Here is a 26,667-nt window from a genome sequence, read left to right as displayed (position 1 = left end):
ATGCTAAACTCTCTGCTCTGCAAGCCCAGCAGGGTTTTTATATGTAAGCGCTGCTAACACATTTTATAGATGGATAGTTAAAAAGTGGAGCATGGGGATGAATATCAGGCTCAAAGGCTACACTAATGCTAGTTGGAGCTAACAAGCCCACAAAGGCTGTAATGAGCAGCTGAGAAGGCCTGTAAAAAGCAAAGCACAGAAATGGTGACTAAAAGGGCCTGGGGACAGACTGAACTGCAACAGCAATTTTTTTGCACTGATAAAAAAAAGAGGTCTACAATAAAGATGCAATTTTTCGGTGCTTTAAAGCTTTAAAGCATCTAAAGCATCACACAATAAAACAAAATATTTTGCTGCATCCAGCTTTCATTTTGTTAAATAATTGCAAGCACATACACATATAGGACCACTTATTTCCTGCTGCATCAACCAGGCTCTGAAAGTTAATGCAGGATCGAGTAACACTAAAAGCCAGCTGGGTTTTTATGTGTACAGTCTGCATGTAGACAACATTTAAGTGTTCACAACCCTGGCTTTGATAATCCTGAAACAGCTTTTTCTAAGTAAAAAATAACTTTGTATCAACTTGTATTGAAATGAACTTAAGAAAACATGATAGCTGCTTTTGCAACAAACATTAAGAGATAAACATAAAATAAAACTGTACTTGAAAACAGAACATTATAACAAAAACTTAATTTCTGATTTTAGCAAGTAAAGTAAAAAGACAAAACACTCAACGTGAATAAAATCAAAGTAGCCACAAAAATTCAACCACTTGGGTAAAGTGTAAAACTTGCTATAAAATGTGCTCTGAAAAGGTACATAATAAATTAATAATAATAATAAATTAGCTCACATATATTTTTTTTAAATGTGCACAAAACAATCTTTGGATGAATAACTCAGGTGATGGATTTTAACATACAAAAAGGGTGAAGCAGTGTCTATCTTGTGCACATGCAGTACCACCACGTGGCCTTGACATGAGCACATGGCCTTAACATTTATTATCTTAAACCCAAAATAATAGCAAAGCTGCATTAAGCAATTAAAAAGACACATAAGTTCCTAATGCTAACTTTTAATCAAACAACTGACTACTTACACATTCAGCAGAAACAGAGGAATCTGGACTTGCAGTCATCTTTTTGGCCACATGTTGAATGTAAATTCATTTCAGGCCTGGTTTGGTCCACAAACTCCTGAGAAAAATATCTGGATGTCTTTGGATTGCTATGAGTTCGACGTTCTTCAGCCACTTCTCCTTTCCGCCACTTAGCGCTAAACAGGAAGTGTACAGCCGGCTTGATTGAGCTGGTTTTACACTTCCTTTCGTGAGAGCAGGTGCACTGTTTGAGTTAGATTTGGACCTGGATGGAGCTCCATGCTGCAGACTACAGTGCTGATTCAAATTTTGGGGAGTCATTTGATTCAGTCAAACTATCAATAGTCATTGCTTAATGCAGCTTTTTAAAGACAGAAATTGGAGATGGATATGACCAAAGATTTGCCACAGAGATGGCTGAGGTGCAGCAAACATTTTTATGAACAGAATCCATCTGGCAGTGATGATAGATTACAGGAAAACACAGAAGCTACTTTAACCATGCAGATTATGCAACTTTGGTAACAAGTCCTCGCTGACCTACACTTCCTCTTCTCTCCGAATCTACAGCTGCCTTGATCTTGCATGAGAGATAGCATGGAAAGTACCTGACATTACATTTCATCTGCAGACTCCTAAGGTGTGTTTACAATATTTACATACAGTGAAGGGCAGTTTTAAGTTGGATAAAACTTTAAGGATGCCCAAGGGGAGGCTAAACACAGAACAGGATGTGGCAAACAATATAACAATAATGCACCAAAAATAACAAAATAAACAATTACACAACATGCAAAGAGATGTAGAAAAGTTTTGCAGTCTACAGTCATTTTTTTAAATTAAGGAGGACATAAAAAGTCATTAATTTCTTTATTCACACCACATTCAAAGTACATTTATATGTTTCAGCACAGAGCCCTCAACAGAGTGTCTTCTGTACAGATGCTCCAAATGTGGTACCTTCACCTAATTAACCACAATTTACTTCTAAAAACACAGCACTTTCACTTAAGGTCCAATGTAAAACTGTGTATAGCCACTTATAAGCAAACATCTATTAAAAAAAACACTAAAATCATGATTAGGTCCATTATTAGCTATGTAAATCCAAACATCTCACTTCAAGCCAGTAACTTTAAAATGCCACTTCCTGTAGCTGGTGCCATAACCCTCTTAATTCCAGAAACATCATTGAGAAAGATGAGCTTCGGTTTGGTTCAGAATAGTGTTTTGCTACTGAATTATGCATATTGCCTCTGCTGCTGTTTAGGGCACTGATATTTGTTATATTAGGGGTTGTTTGGTTTGTATAGCATATTCCAAACCACGGGGATATGACAACATGTAAACCACATGGGTAAAATGATAATTTATAAAGTCCTTGGGAATTTTATTCTGGTATAAGAATAACTGAATAATTTAGTATTCCATGGATTATTGTAACAAGTACAACTACCACATCTGTAAGTGATCTTGAAAGACATTAATTCTAATGGAGGTTTACAGAATACTTCAGAAACTGCTCTGCAGTGCTCTCTACATGTCAATGTCAAAGTGCATTAATGTCATTTTTATTTCTTTGCGAAGCACAAACTTTAGCCCATATTTGGTAAAGAAACAAGTTAAGTCATTTCTATAACAGGCGTAAATATCACACATATGCATAAATCTGTGAGGAAGAGGACATATATTTATTTTATTATCTTAATATACTGATATTTTTAACGATTTTAGACAGATTGCTGATGTTAATGCTCATTTATGATCACTGCCATATCAGTATTTCTTCTCTGAATTGAGATAGGCTTGTTGTATCAACACTAGGAAAAAAAAATACATATATAACTTATAATTAAAACATGTCATATCAATCAGAATGTTTTTTCAGAAAACTGTAGGCTTCTGCTTCAAGAAACTTGCATGATTCTCTTGCAGAGGCAATCCTGAAATTAGACCTTAATCTGCATGTCAGTGTTGATTTTGTCAAATATCGTTAATTCTAAAGCTTTTATCAGTCAATAGTGATGGCAAATCAATGCCACTGTGTATCCCTATCATCCGTAATTAATCCCTCCAGTGGATCTAATAATTGGAGAACTGTCAATCCCTGACATTAATTGAACAGAGTGAAATGAAAAGATAACAAAATGTTGAAAATTAACTACTGCAGCATTTCCCAATTACAAGGCATCTTCATGAACAAGACATTTCTTGTCTTTTCTTAGTGTAATTCCAAAAGAGGTAACACTTGCTATTACTACATGTTACATGACACAAGCCTGACTTCTTCTTTAATACGATTAAATCTATAAATATACCCTTTAAATCATTAAAACTAATCTATTAATCAACTTGTTACTCAAGTTCATGTCTTTTTTATCAATACCACCCTATTCACGGTCCATATACAAAAGTTAAAAATAGCCACTGGATCTAAAATAACATCAGCTTCACTCATTAAATACTAAATTAAAAAAATTTGTCCACAAGTTACGTGTCATTATCTGAATTAAATTATTTTAGTCAGTGAGCTGGTGGTAGTTTATGAAACTAATCTTAAATTTTTTTTCCACTCAGGTTTCAAGTTTCCTCCTCAAGCTATCACTATTGTTAAAAATAAGACGGTTCACATTAGAATCAGGTAGACTATAAAAAAAAAGAAAAAAAGAATTAAAACAATAAAACAGAGCTGCATATTTGAACCTTTATGATAGTCCATATTTGTTTAAAATGAATGTAAATGGATTAAAAAAAAGGGGCAACATCATTAACTGTAGTCAAGAAAAAAACATAAAGGAAACAAATAGTACTTTGGTAATGCATCTCGTACGTAAATCTTAATTAAAAGCAAATTCAAATAAATACAAAAAAATAAATATGAGAAAAATATTTTGTTTCACATTATGTTGAAAACAATCACAAAATAGTCCACTACATCAGAAAACATCTAACATGCTTTTTTGTTGTTGTTTTTATAATAGTTAACAGCTTTCAAGCCCACCTGCTTTAAATTAAAGCACTAATTAAGCATCCACTTAGTCTGGCTGCTGCAAATAAAGTGAACTCTTTAATGCAAAAAGCTCATGATAAACTTTATTTTAAACCATTTATTTTTACCATTGTCCACAATAACTGCAAATACAGTTTAAGATAAAGATTTATAAACACTTGCATCTCTTTTGAGATATCTGACTTTCTTCAGTAACTACAGTTTATGACATATATGAAGTTGTTTTAATCTGTGTGGCTTGCAGCACAACAGAGTGCATTTACACGAGCTGACCCCTTTACGCTGCGTCACATAACAGTGGTTTCATTGAGGCCGCCAAACAGATTTTTTTTTTTTAATTGACCAGTCACAGGTCTTGATACTTTTTGTCGAACACCACAACCGAACACCATTTTTCCACAATGTCTTTGACCTTTGTGGTTTTGACATAAATGGAAAGGCCAAAAGAAACCTGACCAAGCTGCATATATGTTAAAAAACAGGAAATTGAAAACTCCTCTTACCAAGTCCTGCACAGCTTAAAGTGAAATCCAGGAAGTCTTTGTAATCACACTTCAACCTTATCCTGTATTAAATCCTGTTTTTAAGGTGCATACAAAGTTTCATTATTCATGTCAGTTTGGATCACAACTAACTGTAAGGCTTTCCTTGTAAAAGCATATTTTCAAAATGTGGTCATATTGCATTGAAAACTCTTCCAAAGTATCTGAGAAGAAGCCAAAAGCTCTAAACACACATGGATAACCAGCTGCTCCACACGTGGTTCCAGCAGAGATGAAAATAACAAGGAGGAAACAAGGGAGGAAATAACGCAAAGCCGAAACATTTCTTAATTAAAAGCTGACGCTAAAGCAGCCAGAAAAAAAAGTAAAAAAGAGCAATAAAATATGAAGGTTTAATATCTTCATCATTACTGTAGTAATACAATCATGTGAAAAGTAAGTGCTCTCTACATCAGTTCAGTTCCGGTTTTAGATAAAAATAATGTGATTCATACCAGAATTTAAAATTTGACAAATACAGCATCAGATACCCAACAACATGACATTTTATTATACTGTGCCAATTTTTATTTAACAAAAACTAAACCTAATCCAGAATCAGTATGTGGAAAAACCACATCCTGATTCAACAGCTTGTAGAACCAACATTAGCAGCAATAACTTGAAGTCATTATTATTTGCATGATGATATCAGTCTCTCACATCATTATTTAGGAATTTTGACCCACTTGTCCTTAAAATGTTGTTTTGGTTCATTGAGGTTTGCAGTTTTTGTGTATGCACAGCTCTCTTAAATTCCCACCAAAGCATTTGAACCAGGTTGACGTGTGAACTTTGGATTATTGCAACACCCTGATTCTTTTCTTTTTTAGTCATTCTGTTATACAGGTAGTTTTGTAGCTGAGTTTGGTATCATTGTCCTGCTAAATGATCCATTTGCTTCTCTTTGATTAGTGCTGATGTCTTTCCTCCTGAGATTTGGTTAAACCATACCTGAATGCTCCAGACAGTAAACTGGATTTTGATCAATGCATTTGATTTATAGCTCCTGCCTGCTACTTATCAGCCATAATAAGATGCGTGTTGTTGCTCATTTCATGTTTTATTTACTTAATTTTAAGACTGAGATTTCATGTCTAAATCAGGGATGGGCAAGTTAACATGTTATTACGGCGTTAATGCAATAATTAAATAAAGCTGGCAATCATTTAATCTCTCGTTGACACAGATTTTTTGGAGTCCATTTCTCACTGGCTCTGAATATCCATGCAGACAAACCACGGATCACAGGAAGGAGGGGGGAGTATTAGAATGTAACGTTTGCCATCACACGTTTCAACCATTGAGAGCATTTGAGGTAAGCCACGCTCACGTGAACTGGTGTTGTGTTGAGGTCTGTTCGCATGAGTAAAAAGTAACGCTTTCACTAGAAAACCTCATTTCTGACGTACTGCGATTGTTTCATAGAGATACTAAGAAAAGCATAAAGCCCAAAAATGTTTTCTTTTTATAGCATTGCATTTTATTTTAAAGGTGCAGCATTTCACAAAATCAAAGGTTAGTGACTGAAAAATTTAATATATAATTAAAAACCGTGTTTCTCTTGCTATCTAATCACTTCAATAAAATAACTCATGTTTTTGTTCTCTTAGAATGAGCCACTTATACCTTCTTGCTGTCGAGCCACATACATGCCAGTTGCCATATTTTTGCCACCACTTTTACTACGGTGTCTCTGAATGGACAAACAACCATGTGAGTGAAGTGAGAACCCTGTGAGCTTTAAAACTGCAATACCTGCTTTGTTTGCTATGTGCTAGAGCACCATTTGGGATAAGTAATGCCTTAAAAGACACATAGAAGCCAATGTACACTGTGTTGAAGTAGTTACCTGTAGTGAAGCCATCACTGCACCTGAGGCCACTGGATCCACTCACAGATGAAATCATGTTAATGTCTGGAAGAATTTTGGCCACATACAACCACAGTCCATTCACAACTGTGCTTGCCATTTAAAGACAACCCTGAGCCCATCTTTACCACTAGATGTCAGTAATTATTTCACACTGTGCATTCAATGTTATAAGTTTTAAAATAGTCAAAATATGGACTTTTTTCTAATAATATCTAAGTGCTAAGATTCTAACCCTGCTTTTGTCTGTTACAGCAGGTAAATACACCTGATGGCTAGAAATTCACTATCACATATGGGATTATCTCGTATGCTTTTTTAGATCCTTTGTAAAAGGGAGGTGAGTTTACATAGAGTTGAAATTCATACTACTGCCTTGTTGTTTTTGAACATTTAAATCCTGAAAATGTAAATTTTTGCCTTTATTACAAGCTTAATAAAAAGCAGCTTATTTGTTGAAACTTTAGTTTTTTAGCATTACATTGAAAATGAAATACAATACACTACTTTGAATGACAATGCAATTAATTGCAATTGAAAGATTCAATCGTTGTCCAGCACTAGTCTTGATGATTAAAACTTTATAATTAGAGGAAGGTGTTCTTTCTATTTCATCATTCTTTCTGTGTAAAGGTCAAGTGTGTGCTGTTACCTAGTAATAAAAGAGGTAGTGAAGGTGAAAAGGAGGAAAAAAAGAGACACCCCCCACCCTTCAACTCTCTGTTCCCTATAGTTAGTGTCACTTATAGCTCCACCCTGAAGATCTACACAATGGCTCTTTTTCAGGATACACCTCACAGTATGTGTTTGTGCATGTGTGTGAGGGAGTTAATCTACAACATTCATGCCTGGCAGACATTAGTTTGTAGTTCACTAAAAATTCATGTGATACTCCTGTTATACAAAAACATCCCTATAAGGCAGTGTATAGTACTTCTTCAAGTGCTAGTGCCACTTGTGCATTAACATGATAAATGCTGTTATTACAAAATGCTGGAGAAAAAGTACTCTTAAAGACTTTAAGACTTGTTTCTTACACATTTGTTTACACTGAAGTCCTATGTGGGTTACATGTGTGCATGTGTATGACAGGATGTACACTAAAACCTTCTCGCCTTGTCACAGCTCAGACATCAGAGCATGATCAGACCTGCTCACCTGCACTTGCAATGCACACACATGAACAGCACACTCTCTCTCTGCATTTGCTCAGTATTCACTCTCTGTGTGGGACTGTTTGATCAGCTATATTGAATTGCCGCTTCTGCCGCAGAGTTCAGTCAGCACAAAGTGAGCGACAAGAAGATGAATGGTGAGAAAAACATGGATGAGAGACCTGAAGTCAGGGATAATGATTAAGTACACCACACAGAGTCATTACAGTAATAATGCAGCTCTGAAACACAACAGACATATTGTTACTGCTGGACAAAAAGGTGAGTGGAAGGTTGCCAGTTAAATCCTCGACTCAAGCTTAGATGGAGATGTGGTGGGGGACAATGAGACACGGATTTACACTGGTGTTGTTTGGACAGGTTAAAACAGACCTTGGTCCAGTTCCACGGATAGTTCAGTCTGTCTGGAGTAATGTGAACGGCCATTCGGACTCTGGTGTGGACCAAAGAAGCAAATCTGGTCCACTTGAAAACCGAGGATCTCGGTTGCAAGTGAGCTCTGGTATGCAGACCAAAGAGAGGAAATGATGAAGAATGGCAATTTTCGCTTCCTCTATTGCTGCTCATACTGGACAGATTCTGCATTTGGCTTGAACACCAAAGTAAAACAAAAACACCAAGCTGAACAAATGTTTTGTTGCTCCACTGTTTACTTGTGGTGATGCTTGGATCTTCTTCTTCTTTCTTCTTGGTCAGTGGTAGTTTTGGGAAATACCTCCTCCTAGGTAGCTGTTGATGTAACGAGACATGGTCGAGGTGATTGTTCCGTTCTCTGTCAAGATGATCCCACGCTGTTTCAATAATGCTTAGGTCCAGGCTTTGGGGAGAATACATGACTCCATGCCACTTGTGCCAGTTAGCTTACCCTCAGCTTTTTCTTTCCATTTGCCTTCCTTAATGGCTTCTTAACAGTTACTCTTCCATGAACACAATTTCTGATGAGACTTTAGCAAAAAGATCAACTAAAGGTATAGATGCACCTCCTGTGCTTGGTCTTTAACTTTTTTTTTCTTTTTCTTAAGGACGTCACTTCCAAATAAGGTTAATTTGCTGTAGTTTTCTTTTTTAGGCCTGACAATTCTTCAATTCTCCACTTGTCCAATTTTCTCACATTTTTTGGCAGACATGAAACATGCAAAGTTTTCATCTATTAGCTCTTTGAGAATCTCTTTGTTGGTATAAAAATGCTGTTTTGTATCTATCAAACTGTTATATTTAGCATATTTTATAGATGCAACCAAAGAAATGACAAATAATGTGCCTTTGCGAAAGGCTGCTAGTAAGTGCCAAAAGATATCTGCTAAGTTGTTTACTATGTGTAGATGCAACCCAACTTTATTCTTTGAGTTAGGTGCCCCTTTTATACTTAAATGATTTTTAGGTCACTGTTAAGTGGCTTAACAAACAAAAACCACATTCCTCTGAAAATGATCAGGTACAAGGATTTGAATAAAATGAGTTAAACAGCAGAAAATATCCAAAGAAAACCTCTGAAAGACCTCCTGCAAGTATTATTTCCAAGACCGCTTTAAAAGATCATAAGACAGGCTCCCTGGAAACAAAATGTAAAGAAATGATGGGTGGCTTTTGCTCACTAGTGAATACCAAAGTTAGTCATACATGCTCTGATTGGAGGTCCATACAGGTATCAGGAACAAGCCTGAGAATGATTTGAGTTTGTTATTTCAGGTGGACATTTCAGAAAAAAACTGCCTTGGGCTTCAAGTTCATGGAACTTGCAATTATGTGTTCACGGGTGTCCAGTTCTCAATGAAAGCTGTCTATGTTGGCGGTAATGTGCAGCACCAAATTCTCGAATTTTTTGTCATTACTTTGTTTGGATGACAGCTGAGGCCCCAGTTGTGGTTTATGTTTTTTAGTTAAGAATGTAAATGGTTGAATAAATGAGAAATGTCTGCTTATACTGTGTGATCATGCAGATTTGGTTCCTTGTGTGAGAGATCTTGTTGTCAGTGATATTTTCTGTGTCAACAAAACTACATAATTTAAGAACCAATACATGTTTGTAAAAAAATAAAACAATGAAACAGCTTAAAAAATAATATAAAGACATTAAAATATTCGGTATTGAGTTAATTATTCAGGCATGTCAATGCTAAACATGTTCCAAAAAAAATTTAAATATTTTTATTGCACTTTTTAAACAGAAGGTGTTTACATTAAATCATTTAGTCATTAATTAGATGATGAAAACTCTCTTTTAGACAAAATAGTAGGAGGTGTGTTTTTTTTTTTTTTACCTTGGCTTGTACTTTCAAATACTTAGTTCCACCAATGTTTTAAACAGCCCACTCAAATATAAAGCCTCATATTCCACTTGATGATAGTCAAATGACAGACACTAAACACACTTTTAACTCCTATCTCACTATGACTTTAAGTAGCAACTGGAAAATGTGGGGGTTGGGGGCATGCTGATGAGTGATAATGATGAGGGCATGAGGTTATCAGGACACAAGGAGGGAGAGTTTATGCATCGTCTGCAGCCAGTGTATGCGCAGGGAAATCCCCGTTCTTAGATAAATTGCTTGTAAGGAAAAACGTTTTAACACATGAAAGCAAAAAAAAAAAAAAAACCCACACAAGCTTCATGGATGATGCGGAAAGTGCTCACTCACATATCTGTCAAACACAGTCAAATGTGAAAATCAATTTGAAATAGAGTGTGACTCCAGATTCTTGTGTGTGCTTCAGTATTTTGTGGGGAAAAAAACTGAGACTGTGGTTGGCATTCAGCAGTTTGCAGGTGTGAATGCATGAGCCAAGGACTCATGAAACAATGCATCCATGTCTTTTTCCAGATTAGAAAATATGATTTTTACAAAACAAAAAAATCACTTTGCTTTAGTTTAAAGCAGAAATAGTTGGTGACAGGCTCTAATTGCAGTACTCACAGGAAGCAGCTGTTTGCGTTTCCTGCTGGGACGACCGACTCTGCGCTTGCTTCGAGGACTCGCTGGTGTCCCCTCCTCTGGACTATCCTGGTCTGCTCCATCTTCACTCTGGTCAGACACAAAAAGCCCACATCAAACACTGAGCAGTGACTCAATATATATTTATAACTGATGTCAGCAGTGACACCACATTAAAACAACAGAGATTCAAGGCAGGGTAGTGACTGAAGACAGAATATAAAGTTAGGTACTTTCCCACTTTTTATAACCTAACTTTCTTCACATTAACAAATAGGAGAAATTAAAGTAGATACAAGTCAAACTCAGGCAACTTCTGATTTAACAAAACTGCTGAAAAAGGTTATATGACTTAAAATCGAACTGTTTAAGAAAGCATGCAGAATTTGCAAAGTTGCTAGACATGCAACAGTTAAAGTATGTATGTAGGCAAAGAATGACTTGCAAGATAATACAAAAAAATCTAACTCAGTTTCTTCAGGTTTAAAAAACATTAGAAAATAATTAATTGATGCTTTATATCAGGGGTGCCCAATTTCGGTCCTCGAGATCTACCAACCTGCAACTTTTAGATGCAACCCTTCTCCAACACACTTCAATCAGATGTCATCTGCATGGCATTCAGCACTGCAGAGGCCTGGTAACGAGCCAGTCATTTGATTCAGGTGTGTTGGAGAAGGGTTGCATCTAAAAGTTGCAGGATGGTAAATCTCGGGGACCGGACTTAGGCACCCCTGCTTCATATGAAGCTCTGAACCAAAATAAATTAATCATAGAAATTTTTTTCGCTTCCTTTCTTCAGCTTACAGCAGAAATGAGGTGGTACAGCTGACTAATAAACTATCAAAGTGTATTTCATAATGATATATGGAATAAAAACAGCTTGATGTATCTGCATACCAACTAGAAAGCGAGAGCTGTGCCCACTGGGATGGTGAGCTGAAATAAATTTGCCCTTCGTGTTGCCCTCTTTTAACTCTCAATTTATAACATTATGCCATAAAGTGTTTTTAGTTTCCTTATTTCACTCTTTTTAGCAGAATTGTAATGTATATTAGGGCATGGTGTTATTATAGCATTAATTAATTAATGGCATTAATTATTTTATCACACGTTAACATCTTTTTTTTTTTTTTTTTTTTTGCTGTTCACATGCAGAGGTTTGCAGTCCATGACTCTTCCTCCATGTCAGGTCCTGTTGCAGCAGTGCATCTCATGTAAACAGGAGAGAGGGGTTTTATTAAAATGAAGAGACATTTTCTGTCTGGCACTTAAGAAAAAAGAAAAAGAAACAACATTTCTCTTTGTCCGTCAAAACCCATGCAAATGGGCAGAGAATTGTGATTTTTGGACGAGAAACTGCTCCCAAAAAACAATGAGAAACATTCTTTTTAAAAATTTTTTTAACTAATTGTGGTTTTATCCTGGTGGACATAAGTTTTGAGGCAAGACAACAAAGGTAAGACATGTCTTATGACTATGTTTTACAAACTTGAAGCATAAATTGGGCTTTATTTTGTCTCTGGTTTGGTAAATCTTGATCAGAGCGAAATTAAACTTACAGTTTTCGGATATGTGTGATGTGAGCTTTTAGTAGAGGTGTTGTTTGTCTATGTTCATGGTGGGTGGACAAGGGGAGCTATAATTTGTATTTACATATTTTCTCGGACTTTGTGTACCTGGGCTTTTGTTTGTTGTCTTAACTGTGTTTGGTGGTCATAGAAATGGTTTTACTGAACTGTTAGCTGAGATTTTGGACTTTCTGTGTATACCACACATTTATAGTTACATTTACAGACCTGACATTACACCCGTAAAACAGGATGTCCACCCCTTAACTCCCAGTAGCGGAGTGTGCAGGGGCAAGACGTGAAGCTAAACCCTCAAGCTAAGAATGCAAAGTTTGAGAATTTATAGGCAAGAAATCTGAATAATGACCCACTAAAGGTGCATGGATGGAAGTTATTGTGCATATTGTGACCACTGGTACTACTGTTGCCTTCACCTTCCAGGCTTTTTTCCTAGGCTCCAGCTGTCCTGCGATCCTGAACTGGATGAAGTGGTATAGAAAATGAATGGATGGATGAAAAATAAATATAATAAAATATGTAATAAAAAGATTAAAAAATAAATAACTAAATGGTGTAAATGTCTAACTGAGGCTAAATATAGTTGAAACGGTTTCTTTTATTCCAGAAATTTCAGAGTTTTCATAATGTTTTCTAAAAGGATAGTTCATTAAATGCAAACATCTTGATAGTGGACTTCTACTTCTTTGCACTAAAACAAAAGGGAAAGTGTGAAGGTTTCATTACTTATAGGTTACTATGCTGTCATTTTACAGGTTAGGCCCACTTGAGTTTAAATTAAGTTGAATGGGGTCCCTAGACCAAAATTAGTTTGACACCCCTGCATTAAAATTATAAAAAGCGTTAAGACTTGCAAATCAGATACTTTACCCACCTCTGCTTATTTACCTGTTGATGTTTTTTTTATGACATAATGATAAACAAACTAAAGCTAAATAAAAGGCTCCACTCACTCATATGTCTGTTAGAAAATAATAAATATACAGTGTTATTCCCTATTGCTCCATGCAGCAGTTATCTTAGTGCAGAGGCAATCTCCTTTCAAGAATACTGAGGGTCTAGCCTAAATCAAATCGGGTCAACGTGTTCTATTTTTATATTAGTGTGTGCAATGTTTTTATTAGGCCAAAGAGGATATATGAAAGAGCCAAATAAAACAGGCAGTACCAGCTACATCTTAAAAAACAAACAAACAAAACCTGCTTTAACAGTTTAATGGGCACTCATGACATAAAAGATTGAGTGTATTATTTTAAGAGTAATTAGGTTAGGCCAGGAGGCTAGAGTTCTGTTGCTGCAAAGGTTTTTATTACAAGCCTTCTTATTTGAACACTTTTTAACATGCTTTACTGCCTCAGGCAGAAAATTAAATAAATGTCACTGATACTAGAGAAAAATATCAGGCACTTGAGTTGCTGAAGTGGAGCAGACAGCTTTAAATGTGAGAATTAGGAGCAAATTTAGTTTCATTCAGAGGACAACAGAAGAAAGAAATCATGGAAGGCATTCGGAAAATGAAATGCTAACAGTAGGATTTGTTTGATTTTTATAAAAAAAAAATATCTTTTTGGGTTTGCTTAGGACTAAACCTATGAGATATTGAAATATGTTACAAAAAATATGATAATATGGTTGATTAATACAAAATAACATATACAGCATTTGAAATTATAATTACAAGAACTAAACAAAGAGTGTGAGTGGTTGTTTGTCTCTCTGTGTTGGCCCTGTGATGGACTGGCAACCTGTCCAGGGTGTAACCTGCCTCTCATCTAAAAAGCACTAGGACAGGCTTCAGCCGCTTTGACCCAGCATTGGAATGAGTGGGTGTAAACAATGAATGAATGGATGGATGGATGAATGGAAGAACCAAGCCTGATTCAATTTTCTAAATTGATGATGAGCATGATTAACCAAGAATCAAATTAAATCCTCTGCCTATCAGTATAGATACTCCTTTATCAGTTTATACAAATATGAGAAACATATTTGACTAAAAACAATAAAAACAAGAAATTTGCTTTGGATAAATTCAGAAAATCAAGCCCTGACAAAACTTAAAAAGCATCTATTACTATAATGTTAAATAAGTTATACTAATATATCGTTTACTTAATCCAAAGATTTAAATATGCTACATACGTCATTTTCCACCCTCACTGCAAATTATCAGCATTTAACCTGACAACAGTTTGTTTTACATCAACTTTACCTTCAATGCTGTAAGTGTAACTTTGCAGTTTATTGTTTGCACTCTTGCTTTTATAAAGAAACGCTCAAACAAGTTTGGCTACACAGTTTTTGTCTGTTCAGCAGCAATAACATATGGTGGTTCTTAAACCTTTCTGCAGCTATATTCTGTGCGAATGCACAGTGTGTGCTGCCTGCTGTCAGACTTGTGTTTCCATTAATGCCCTTTACTGCTGGACCTGAATTACAGTGACAATGGAGTGGTTGCTACGGTGCAAAAACTGCTTAGCAACTGTCTCCGGCGGTGTCACAGTGCCAACTAAACATTCTGATGTCACTTCCCTAACAATCAGCTTAGCAACCAGCTAAAACGAGTAATGGCTTTGTGACTGTCTGCCTGGTGTGCTGTGCATATGCCTGTCACAATGCGCATTCACACACACATAAACACATTTTTACAGTAAAGGTGTGCACAATTATGTTCTGAAAATGTGAAAAAAATAATAAATAAATAAATATCCACCTACTTTTAAAATAAACCAACAGAGTTGAAAGACCACCCAAAAATATGTCAGAACACATAAATGGCCACAATGACCATTCTGTCCATACATCTTTGGTCTATTTCTGTCTCCTGGCTGGTTATTTTAAGCTGCTGCAGTTGCTAAGCAACCAGATGCAAACCAGGCAGGCAGAAGAGGATCCCATCAGCAGCAGACAGCTTGTCCTCTTTCTCCCTGTTCCCATGTCCTCCTCTTGATCTTTTCCCTCTTTTCCTTCCTGTGTTTCCTGCATCTTCCCCCTCAACTGCGTTCTCTCTTTATTTCATATTAGATTAGGGATGGGCATTTTAGGTCAACTGGTCAGTCTTTTCAAAAACGATTAGTCGAGTAGTCATGATGTCATCATGACGCCATCAACAATGACATGAAAAAATACTATCTCTAAAGGGAAATTGTAAAACATGTGAGATGGTCTTTGTTATATTTGTACCATTGTGTGGGCTTTAGTGTCTTTTATCGCTCACTGGGTAGATGAGAAAGTGGGTCAGTGAGACGCCTGGATAGAAACTGGTCTGGCTGCATTTATGGGGCAGCTGCTATACCAGGTGAACTAAATACTGCGCCCACAGGAGCTTTCTGCCACAACAAAACCAGTTATTTTCCCTCATCTTGCTGTCTGGTGGTTTTGCTCCTGAAGTGCAACATTTCATTGACAGTTTAGTAGCCGTACTGCTATGATCTATTGCCTCCACTATCTGTGAAAACTCCAACAGCAACAGCTGTTCAACTTTCCTGCTTCCACCTCCAAAACGAAGGCAGAGACGAGGTGATTCATCCTGGGTGAAGTTGCTACTAGCTTAGCTCCCTTTACTCAGCAGTGGTGATGCATACATGGGACTCGGTTGTAACTAGAAGAGCTGTGTGGCATTTATTGCTGAAGCTAACAAAAATAGTAGCAAAACATTCACGCTAAACAGCCAGTTTCTCACTGCTAACTTTTTCTGGTCCAAGGTCCCCTGCTCAGACTCAGACCTGCCTGTGAGTCAAACCAGGTGACGTGCTGTGCGTTTAGCCCACTGTATATATGTATTTTTTTTTAGATTTGTTTACACAAAAATAGCACTGGGATCTAAACTTACACATTTATATTGACATTTTAACCCCCTTAGTTACATTTATGAACAAGTTCAAACATCTTTGAGGCGGCGTGGCTCAGCAAGGTAGAACGGTTGTCTTGTAACCTGAGGGTTGCCAGTTAGATCCTCGGCCAAGTCGAGTTCATGTCAAGGTGTCTTTGGGCAAGACACCAAACCCCTAACTGCTCCTGATGGGTCGTGGTTGAGCACCTTGCATGGCAGCTTCCGCCATCAGTGTTTGAATGTGATGTATAATGTAAAGTGCTTTGGGTATCGTTCCAGGTACAGTAAAGCGCTATATAAATACAGACCTTTTACCATCTTGGATCTTAGAAATGTAAACAATTTCCCTTTGCTTTTTAAGGTCCCTCAGCACATCCTCTGACCATTATTACAGTTTTTAGCATGAATCAAATGCAACAAATAAAGACTTTATATAACAAAGTGTTCTCTCTGTGTTGGTATATCAAATTGTAAAACACTCTCTCACATCACTGAATCCAGAAAGGGGTGGGATGTCCTCTCTGGGTTGGTAAAGAAATACTTCCCCAAGTGGAGAACTTCAAGTATCTTGACGTCTTGTTCATGAGTGAGAGAAGAATGGAGCGGGAGATTGCCAGGCAGATCGGTGCGGCGTCCGCAGTGATGCAGGCTCTGCATCAGTTTATTGTCTCAATTTACTGATTGACCTATGTTCCGACCTTAACCTCCTCACAAGCTCTGGGTAGTGACTGAAAGTGTGAGATTGTGGATACAAGCGTTTTAATTTTTGTAAAAACATACATCATACATGTCTTGAAAGCGATGCTGAAGTTGTGTTATTAATTACGTCACTGCTTTGAGATTACTTATTCCACCTAAGAAATCAGGAAGGAGACTATATAAGGTTTTAAAATGCATTCCAAACATGTTTAAAGACTTTAGCAAGAAATACCACATGAACGATTTCTTCAGAAGCCTGTTGCAGCCTTAAGTGTTTAACAGGATATAATAACTTTTTCCATACATCTGTTACACCCGAGGGAAATCTTTTGACAGATATCAAACTAAAGCATTCAACCCTTTATGGAGAGACATAGCTGAGCTGTGATTTGCCAAAAAAGCTAAAGGTTTAGGCTCTTAAATGACTTTTTTCCTCGTAATGTTTCTCATTTGTTCAGAAGCTGATTAGTTAAAGGTTTTCCTGAACATTTTACATTTTGGAGAAAACTTAAATGAAGCCTTAGGTCTTGATGGGTTAACAAGCCTTAACTATCAGCTGCAAATGAAACGAGCTGTGATTTAGATTTATAAGATTCAAGTTGTAAAGAGTGACTGTAAATAATTGCAGGAAAGCAGATAACGGATATAAGCAAATAGAGGTTTTAGAGTATGACTTTTGAAGCTGCTACAATAGCCAGCTTTGTGTAAATTCATCTTATTATCTCTTGTTTTATATGTTTACAAAAGCTGATATACAACTGGAATCACTTCATAAGCTCAGAGAAATACCTCTTTAATTCCACAGAGATGTCTTTCTATCGTCATCTAGCTAGCAGCCCCTGTCATGTGGAACAGATTATAAATGGCATCAAACTCCCACACCTCTATCTCGCAGTCTTCCTCTCTGTGCTGAAAATCTGCAACTTCCTCTGATTTCTCTCTGGGCTTTTCTTGACTCTTTGTGAAAGTCAGATCTCAGGAAGTTAAAAAGAACAGCTCTGTGAAGGAAACTTTGCTTTGGCTCTGTGCCCGTGTGTGAGACGAGTCTTTATATAGAAGTGCTATAGAATGAACTTCAAACTTCTCACAGATTTACGAGGACCGCCCTGAGCTCTGAAAGAAGTCATTTTTCACCTGTCTGACTGTGGGCTAATATGTGGGTGTGCTTGTGTGGTCATTTATGTAAAAAAAAGACAGTTTGAGTCTACGTTTCTGCTTCCTGCATGTGGTCAAGTGGATTTTTAGAAAGCAGCGTGGTCTGTAGTGAATGTAAATAAATAACTATAAGTTTAATTATTACAAGCGCAGCCTGACTTGCCAGGTTCTTTGTGTGTGTTGGCTAAAAAAAACTTAACTGTGAGCTAAGAAGCCAAATGGTAGTCTTAATGACAGCTGTAGTAAAAGAGGCGGAGGCTGTAATAATAACTCAGGCTGCAAAAATAACAGCTTTGCTACTACGTCAGTGTGTTTAATAATAGAAGCAGTGATAATAGCTGTTGTTGCAGCAAGTCAAGTTGCAGTGGAAGTGGCTGGATTGTTTACAGAAAGAAAAACATATGCATATTGATGTAGTGCAATGATTCACATAACTCAATAATAAACTAGTTAGTTGGTGCCAAATGCAGTCAATCTAACACACTACAATATGCTCAGAACTGGATGCAATTAAATACATCAAGTAAATTTACATGAAAAAAAACCTGATACAACACCTCGACTTAAAAAGGTAGAAGAGTAAAGTAACAGATGTTTTCACAGTGTAGCTATAAGGGCTTTCTAATTTTCCAATAAGCTTGTTAATTTTTAAAATGGAGTGCAAATTAGTGATTACATGTGTTTAAAAATACATTTAAAATGATTACATGTACTAATGAACAAATTCTATTTCCCTACATTTAATTATTCAAAAGACTGAATTTCTCAGCAGCCATGAAAAATATATTAAAAAGGCCTTAATATAATTTCAGATAGTTTGTACTCACATTTTTTTTAGGCTGACGTTTTTATAGTAAAAAAAAACATACAGATGAGGTTAATATATTGGGCTTAAAAACTGGTTAGCTCTATTTAAATCTCACCTATAATTTTAATTGTTAATAGATTTTATATCTTTTTTCTTTCTTTTTTCTTATTTAACATTTTTTATTTACACTACCGTTCAAAAGTTTGGGGTCACTTTGCCATGGGGTTCAATAGGGGAGTGACCCCAAACTTTTGAACGGTAGTGTAACTTTGCCATTTATTTTCTCTATAGATAACTGGTCAAACTATCTTTTATTTTGCACAAATTCATTCATACAAATGTATAATAAATCCTCCATTATAAGATTTAAAATAAAAACATTGATTGTGCAAAAATAATAACTTTTTCAAAAGACTTTTAGCCTGTTAATTATTGCAAAGCCAAAAACTTCTGTGTTTACATTAAAAAAAAAAAAAATTTGTGCCCAAAAAATTAAGTGTAAATAAATCTTGTCAGTTTCGGAGCCAAAACAATGCAACACAATCAGGACACAGTAGATAAATATTAACCACTGCTATCGATTAATGTTATTCTGTTTGCTCATAGATTGATTGTAGTGAGCAAGCTAAACATCAGTCAGTACCAAAGTTAGGCTGATAAATGTGTGCATCCTTAATCCTAACTAACCATTGTGAGAGTGGTAATGGAAAAGTCAAAGGGCTGCAGAAAACATAGTTAAGGATGGGAGTTAAACAAGCAATCTGTGAAAGTTTCCAGATTAAAATCCATCGTTTAATGCCAGGGTGGTCGATGTCTAAGATGTCTAAGTCTCCATGTTCAGTGTTAAAGAAGTGTTTGTGATGTTGACTCTCTGTCATTACTTTTCAATAAAGAGCTGATTCAAGCAGTAACAAGTTATCTGCTAGAGAATAGTACTGAAACCCTACTATGTTTTGGGGCTGCAGTAATGCTTTATCACTGTCAGATAAACAAGTTTAGAACAGATTTTCTTAAGCATATATTGTTCCTCTTCACAAATACTTCAAAGTAAAAAGTTTAAGTTTTCCCTGCTGATTCCATAAATCAATCTAAAATCTTCTAAAATACTAGATTTTTATGTTTCATTTCTCTTAGTAATGCTAATTTAATACTATATAGTGGCAGAACTATCTTAGTAATAGTAGGAGTTGTATTACATGCATATTTATGGCAGACAAAGTGACCCAGAACATCTAATTTTTAGTTAATGGTATCCGTAACATCTTCCCCTTACCAGATCATTGGAGGTGTCGTTCTCAGGCGTCTGAGGCGGCTCGGCAGCAGCAGGACTGTTTGACGGCATGGCAGGTGGTGGCTCTGTAAACCAAGTTTATAAAGCAAAGGAAATGGTGCAAATCAAAACATGGGAAGGGCCATCAGAAGCACCAGGTGCAGCTTCATTCAATCTGTCAGTCGGTCGGACGATCACTCTCCCTCACACAGTCCTCACCCTCTCCTGGGAGATGAAAGAGAAAACACATACACCAGGACATGAGATAATGGAGTACAGTAGCAGAAAATCTGTCAGGTGTAAGTGAGAAATTGTCCTCGGCATGTGACTGACATCTCTCTTTCTCATTATTCTCACATTTCACAGTGCTTGCTCATCATTTCACACGTACAAACACACAGGCGGAAAAGCACGCTGCATCCCTGAGGTCAGTGCTGTGCAACAGGTGTGTGTGTGTGTCACTTTGAATTATACTTGATGGATGCGAGTCCTGCACATGCAGAGCAGAAAAGACTCAAACTCTTAGCTGCTGAGGTTGAAACACAAACACACACACACACACACACACACACACACACACACACACACACACACACACACACACACACACACACACACACACACACACACAGGTGTCCTCTAAAGAATAGCTGTCAACATGGCTGTCAGGAGTGATTGATTGATGTGGCTGAATAATACTGTCCTGTTCTATTAGACATGGTAGCTGCATTCACTGGACCTAAATCTTGAATTTTGATCTTAAACATGACACAGATTTTAGTTTATTATTATTCTGGAAAGCTGATCTGAACACATAAAATTTGTAGTCCTAAATCTGATAATGGCAGTAAAATATATTTTAAAATGTTTTAAATAGGAAAAATACAAGAATCATGAGGCAAAAATGGGAGGTGGCATGCAACTCAAACCTCTGGGTGTTAGCTTTCCGAATAGCTGACGCAAATGAAGAAAATATTAAATAAAAATACAGGAAAAGTCTCCAAAACTATCCAAATTCAAAGCTGACATTTTCTAATTGCTTGTTTGTTCTGAAAACAGTCCACATCCTAGTAGTATAAAAATACACTTCCTCTCATTTAAGAAGCTGCAATGAGCAAATCCATTTTAACCCATGAAGCTAGCTCTGGTACACTGCGTGTTTTAGAGGAGGTTGTGTAGACAAGTAGAGGACAGTTCTTAGGAAGCTGCTTAGCAAAAAGTCAGCGATGTGTGACCTTGTAAGTGCTCGGCTCAAACCGGCTCGTTTCATCAGCCTCATCGCTCTCATTAACGTTCTTTTGTTACATGGAAGTTTATTAATGAAATAATTAGAGGAGAGTAATAAAAGGAAAGAGGATGTAGGGATGGCTTCACTACTACAAAACATGTTTTACAGGTAAAATTACAATTTAACAATCAGAAACTTAATGTTTTGTTTTCACTTGTTTTGTCCAACTGGCATTTAAGAATATTAAAGGAAGAAACTGCCTTATAACTATTATTTAGGAACACATTTATTTATCTCAGATGAGAAAGCAGCTCATTACAAATTCCCATTAAGGTGAGCAAAGACAGCACTCTGGCTGAGTCAGATGAGTCAGCGCATTATTTCCAATCCCAGTATCTTTAAATTAATGACAATATGTTTAGGTGAATACTGATCGCAATAATATGTACGTCTTTCCAAGCATGCTGCAAATGCATAACAGGACTCGTCAGATTCTGTATTTTAACTTGCTGTAATATACAAACGTAGCTTAGCCTCCCTAATCCAAGCTAGACAAGTCTATGACAACTTAAAAAGGGATCTTGTTGCACTCAAGTCACAGAATATGATGTAACTTCTGCCTCATCCAACATCATGATCAGGTGGTTGATAATAAATAATCCTGTCTGTAATTTTCTGCCCATTATAGAAATTTTTCATCTTTTCTACATTTTTCTGTGGTGTCAATGATGAATGTGAATACCTGCAACATAAAGCTGAGGTGTAATAGCTACACACGGCTGAATTAAGCTGCTTGGAAGCGTTGGAGTAGAAATTAGCTGCAGTGCTCTTTAAAGTCTGGCTCCTCCCAGTCTCTTTGCATTGTGTTAGCTTCTTGTTACCCTTCTTTCTCATTAGGTACAAAACACATTAATTACACCAAACAGCTGCCTGATATCTCACTGACTGACAAAAAAAGTTCCATCATTTTCACACACTTTACTACAGACTTGCTCTTTGATAAATTGTTTTTTTTTTAATCTAAATTCAGTTTCAAAATAAGTACCACGAAAGAACAATATGTAGTATTTTGACAATATTTCAAATAATCTGTATTAAAGTCCTAAAGTCTATGTTGTCCCTGCAGACGCTTGAAGTAAGCTTCATAAATAAGATTATCTGGAGGCAGAGCCCAGCTGCACAAAAGTACACAACTTGCATTGAGAATAATGACCGGTGTCAGATCCTGATCACAATCTGAGCTCAAACCATAGCGCTTGCACGCACCTAAAGGAAAGCTGTAGTGATCTGGGTCTTCAGCACAGTGTGACTGCAGCCAATGTGTCTGGCTTTGCTCACATTGTATTGTACAGTATGTCATTCCTCATGCTGTGTCCTTACATCACCTACTGTAAAGACAGCTGACACTGGGCCAGGGTTACCAGCAAAAGAACAGGAGTGGAAACTTTGCAGAAATGGGTGTACACAGTATCCACCCCACCACTCCTGGGGCTCCCTAAATGAGCTTCAGGATGCGTGCCAAATATCTCCTCCAAGTTCCGACTATTTGGGTCACAGACACACACCTCACGCTCGTATAGCAAGTTACTATACACTGATATAAATTCTTCCAGTCCTTATGCCAGCAGTGATTTAAATTAGACCATAGTCTGAGGCCCATGTAGAAGCCTGTACTGGTGGGAGGAGAAATAGTTGCGCAGAAAAAAAACCTTCAGAGGTATGTCAAGGTAATGAGAGTTAGACAGTGCTAAAACAGGAAAGAAGGTGGCTTCTCTTCACAATACGAGCATGAATGTTTAAACGATTCAAAGCTCCATTGAAGCACACCAGCACAATCTTCAAAAAGTAACTTGCAGTTCAGGAAAAATCATCAGTATGAGCCAGGATTTTGATAGTACTGAGGTCATGAGATCACATCCCCTGCAAAAAAATCACATGTTCCTCTAGACTTGTCTTGCATGTATATCAAACCCTTGCTCAAACCAGAAAAAATAAAACTGCTGATGGAAATAAAAATGATAAGGACTGATATGTTACTTGGCCTAAACATATTGTCATCAATTTAAAGATTCAATGATTAGAAATAATAAGATCAGACAAAACATAAGGCATTTGTTAGTTTCATTAAGTGTATATGGTGCAGAATTTCAAAAAGGAGATTATCAAAAGGAGAAAAATCAGACTTTAATTAACCCAAAAACATTCATAACAGTGAAAGTAAACTAATAATTCACCATACAATGAACGTCAAGATATTTATGTAATTTGTTACATGAATCTCCCATAAGCTCCTGAGCTCTAAAATATAATTACTTTTATTAGAATAAACTCTGGGGTTTTAGACTTTTGAAAAATTACATTTAAAGAAATTACCTTGGCTTTTGGAGGAATTTAAAAACAAAGTAAATATTTGAAAGCTACTCAAAACAGTAAGATACTCAGTCAGGAAGATGCGCTGCATGTCTAAAATGTACGTAAACGTGTAACAAATAGATTATTGATCATTTGTTACAAAATATCAAATTGTTTTAAGTCGACTTGTTGATCTCAGTGCTTTTTGAAGTCTATACCGGAAGGGTTGTAGTCATTTCCGCTAACTTGACGAACGGCAGCTTTATGACAATTAATATTGGGAGCGACCTCACGCGGCCTTTACCGGACGGTCTTTTATGAATCTTTCATAAACAGGTATAATCCCGGCGGGAGTCTGTGTAGGCCGGGCAGCCGGTGAGAGACACGTGTCTGAGTGTGTAGCAACGATAAGCTTTACTAGGTCAGGTAAAAAACATTCACGGGGGCGCGTTTCAGACCGAATGCACTCGTTAACCCCGGTAGGCGCGCACCCGTTCGCTCGCTCTCCGCGGAGGCGACGGTTCCGCGCGCTGATGTGTCTGTCTGCATCTGGTGGGTGAAGAGGACGGTGCGCTCCGGTTTAACGTTACCTGCAAGTGTCGGAGCGGGGGGAGGGAGCCTGGCGGAGGGGCGGTAGAGGTGTACACTTCACCGGACAACGTTTGATACACAGTCATTACATAACGGTTGTCCGGTTGCTTTGATTTTCCTCCCACCGTACAAAAGAAATCCTCAAGTTCACTCGCCCCATGTACGAACCTCTCCGTCTTCACGCGCACATCATCTGCTAAAACGGAACCAACGGTTTGGCTCCGGAGCGCGCGAGCTATGACTTTAGGAGATGACTGTAGCTGAGTTAACGGGTGCCGGTGTACGTTCACGAGCCAAAATGAAATGTTTATATTTACCGTGTCCTCCGTCCCTCAGGCACCCGGACCCTGACGGTCGTCTCTCTCTCTCTCTCTCTCTCTCTCTCTCCCTCCCTCTCTCTCCCTCTCTATCTCTTCTCGGTCACTCTCTCTCTCTCACTCACTCGCTCACTATTTCTCTCTCCCTCCTCGCGCTCTACCGGGGTCTTCTCACTCCGCTGCTCTCTCTCTCTCTCTGTTTCTTCGGACTAGCTCACTCTCTCACGAGCCGCAGAGGCTGCCGTACGTTTCCGCGGGGTCCTAGAGTCTACAAAGCTAAGCACCTCGCACACGCGTGTTTGCGTGCATGGAGACTGTACCAATGCACGTGCACGTTCAAACAGAAGACAGGTGTAGGAGTAGAGCATGACAGCCACTTCCATTAAAACACCAAAAAACAAAAGTTCAGGCTTCTCTTCTTTGACAAGAATCTGCACGAAAGACATATTTAGTTTAGATAATTAAACTTTATCAGACAGATTGATTGTTTTCTCACAAGACTAAGAGAAGTTATAAGAAACATCAAAATATTTGTCTTCACTATTTTTCTTATGAACACTAATTGTTACATAATATGAATCACCAACCATCTTTGAGCACAAGAAATTACAATTTTTAATGCATTTTCATAAATACAAAAACGTACTAGTTCATGTTCACAAAGATCTTTTTTGTGCTACTGCAAATTAAAAAATAACCACACAGAATCACAGTTGCAGCTTCTTGTGAAACTGTCTTAAAAGAAGTGTTGGAATACACTTGCAGGTGACAAATGCCACTTTTGGAGGCATCAACACCTACACTGGTTATAATAAACATCTATAACAAACATTAAAACAGACATGGTTATAATATAGTGTACCATAATATTCTTTTCCTGGATTACTATATCATGCCTCCTGGACTATAAAAAAAAAGTTTTGGACACACAAACCTGACTTCCTTTTGAAATACATTACTTTGACAGACATGTTGAATGATATGCAAAAATAATGTATTTTTGAACATGAGTGCAAATGTTTCTGTTTCATGACTGTTTTCATGTGACCTGGCTGCATATTCACATATCCTGGGTGAACTGATTGTAAATGGACAGCTCTAAGTACATCATGTCACACCTATCAAAATGCATCTGGAGTGACTTCAACTGGTATTCAGATCTGCTTGACTCACATTAATAGTTGTATTTTGATGGGTATTCTCATATGTTTTGAATAGAGAGAGGAAAGAAAAGAAAGCCAAATACGTCACATGATCGATTTGTGATGTGTCAGAGCTCTGTGTGCGCACATCTGGGCTGATTATAGACATAAGAATTAAAGCTTTTATGCTCTCTGCATGTGTCATTTTGGACCTTCACTGTGTAGAAATGTGAAGAAAAGCTTAAAATCCACTCAGTTTGACAGAACAAATGCTGTGTTTTGTTTTAGGGTGTGTGTGATCATCACCATTTTAGAGCACACAATTATTACCTCAAAAGATTATTTAAATTGTGTTAAATCCAAATATGTCCATTTAAACAGATGCATTATTATAAGATTTTTAAAGATGCCCAAAATTAAAAGCCCATGTTGTAAATAAATGCAAAGGAATATGGATAAATTCCTCTAAAAATCAGTACTGTTTTGTTAAAATACAAATGTTAAAAACTGTTATTTCTTAAATCCATAAAGCCACCATATTTTTAAATATATATGCTTCATCAAATTACAACAAATTAGTAGCACAGAATGAACAGATGTCCATTTATTCATTACAGTTTTTCTCCATTAGTTTGGCTCATTTCTTGAAACAGAAATTACATCCTCAAAATAACATGGACAAACCTCCAAACCTCTTGGCAATTTATATGTTGTCACATGCACAATAGTCTGTTTACTTGTCAACATTAGTCAAGAACTTAATACCATGAATACCATATATGAATCTCTTGGAACATTTGATAAATTGTCAGGTGAAACTAGAACTTGATTGAAGATGGAAGAGCTTCATACATCTCAGATGACTAAAGAGTACGTTTAGTTACCTGACAGGTGCTGTCCATGACTGTGAACGCTGCCAAATATGTATCCTATCCATCAGGCCTATCCCTAGGGGGACCCAGGTTTGGAACCACTGAAGTGGTGGCCAGTAGTATAACAATCTTGTGGAGGAGAACATAGAACATTGCTATCTTCTGTTACTC

General features: G+C 37.1%; 1 protein-coding gene across 6 annotated transcripts in view; it reads right to left on the bottom strand.

Moving 5' to 3' along the window:
* LOC121633332 (DNA (cytosine-5)-methyltransferase 3A-like) overlaps positions 1-26,667 on the bottom strand; it is a 57,574-nt gene extending 30,907 nt beyond the window's left edge. The window contains exons 1-4 of one of the 6 annotated variants that reach the window (XM_041975229.1): positions 24,483-24,546; positions 20,214-20,219; positions 19,998-20,080; positions 10,624-10,731 (exon numbers count right to left, since the gene is read on the bottom strand). In XM_041975229.1, coding sequence (XP_041831163.1) covers positions 10,624-10,731; positions 19,998-20,066 — 177 coding nt within the window. In that variant the 5' untranslated portion in view covers positions 20,067-20,080; positions 20,214-20,219; positions 24,483-24,546. Of the gene's footprint in view, positions 1-1,108; positions 1,247-10,623; positions 10,732-19,997; positions 20,220-24,164; positions 24,437-24,482; positions 24,547-24,607 lie in introns of those variants that run through there. The other 5 variants (XM_041975230.1, XM_041975231.1, XM_041975228.1 and 2 more) reach the window with 5 other exon arrangements.

Source organism: Melanotaenia boesemani, chromosome 22 (assembly GCF_017639745.1).
Source record: "Melanotaenia boesemani isolate fMelBoe1 chromosome 22, fMelBoe1.pri, whole genome shotgun sequence".
Lineage (NCBI taxonomy): Eukaryota > Metazoa > Chordata > Actinopteri > Atheriniformes > Melanotaeniidae > Melanotaenia > Melanotaenia boesemani.
Note: the sequence above shows the minus strand (reverse complement) of the source record. Positions and strands in the feature narration are given on the sequence as shown.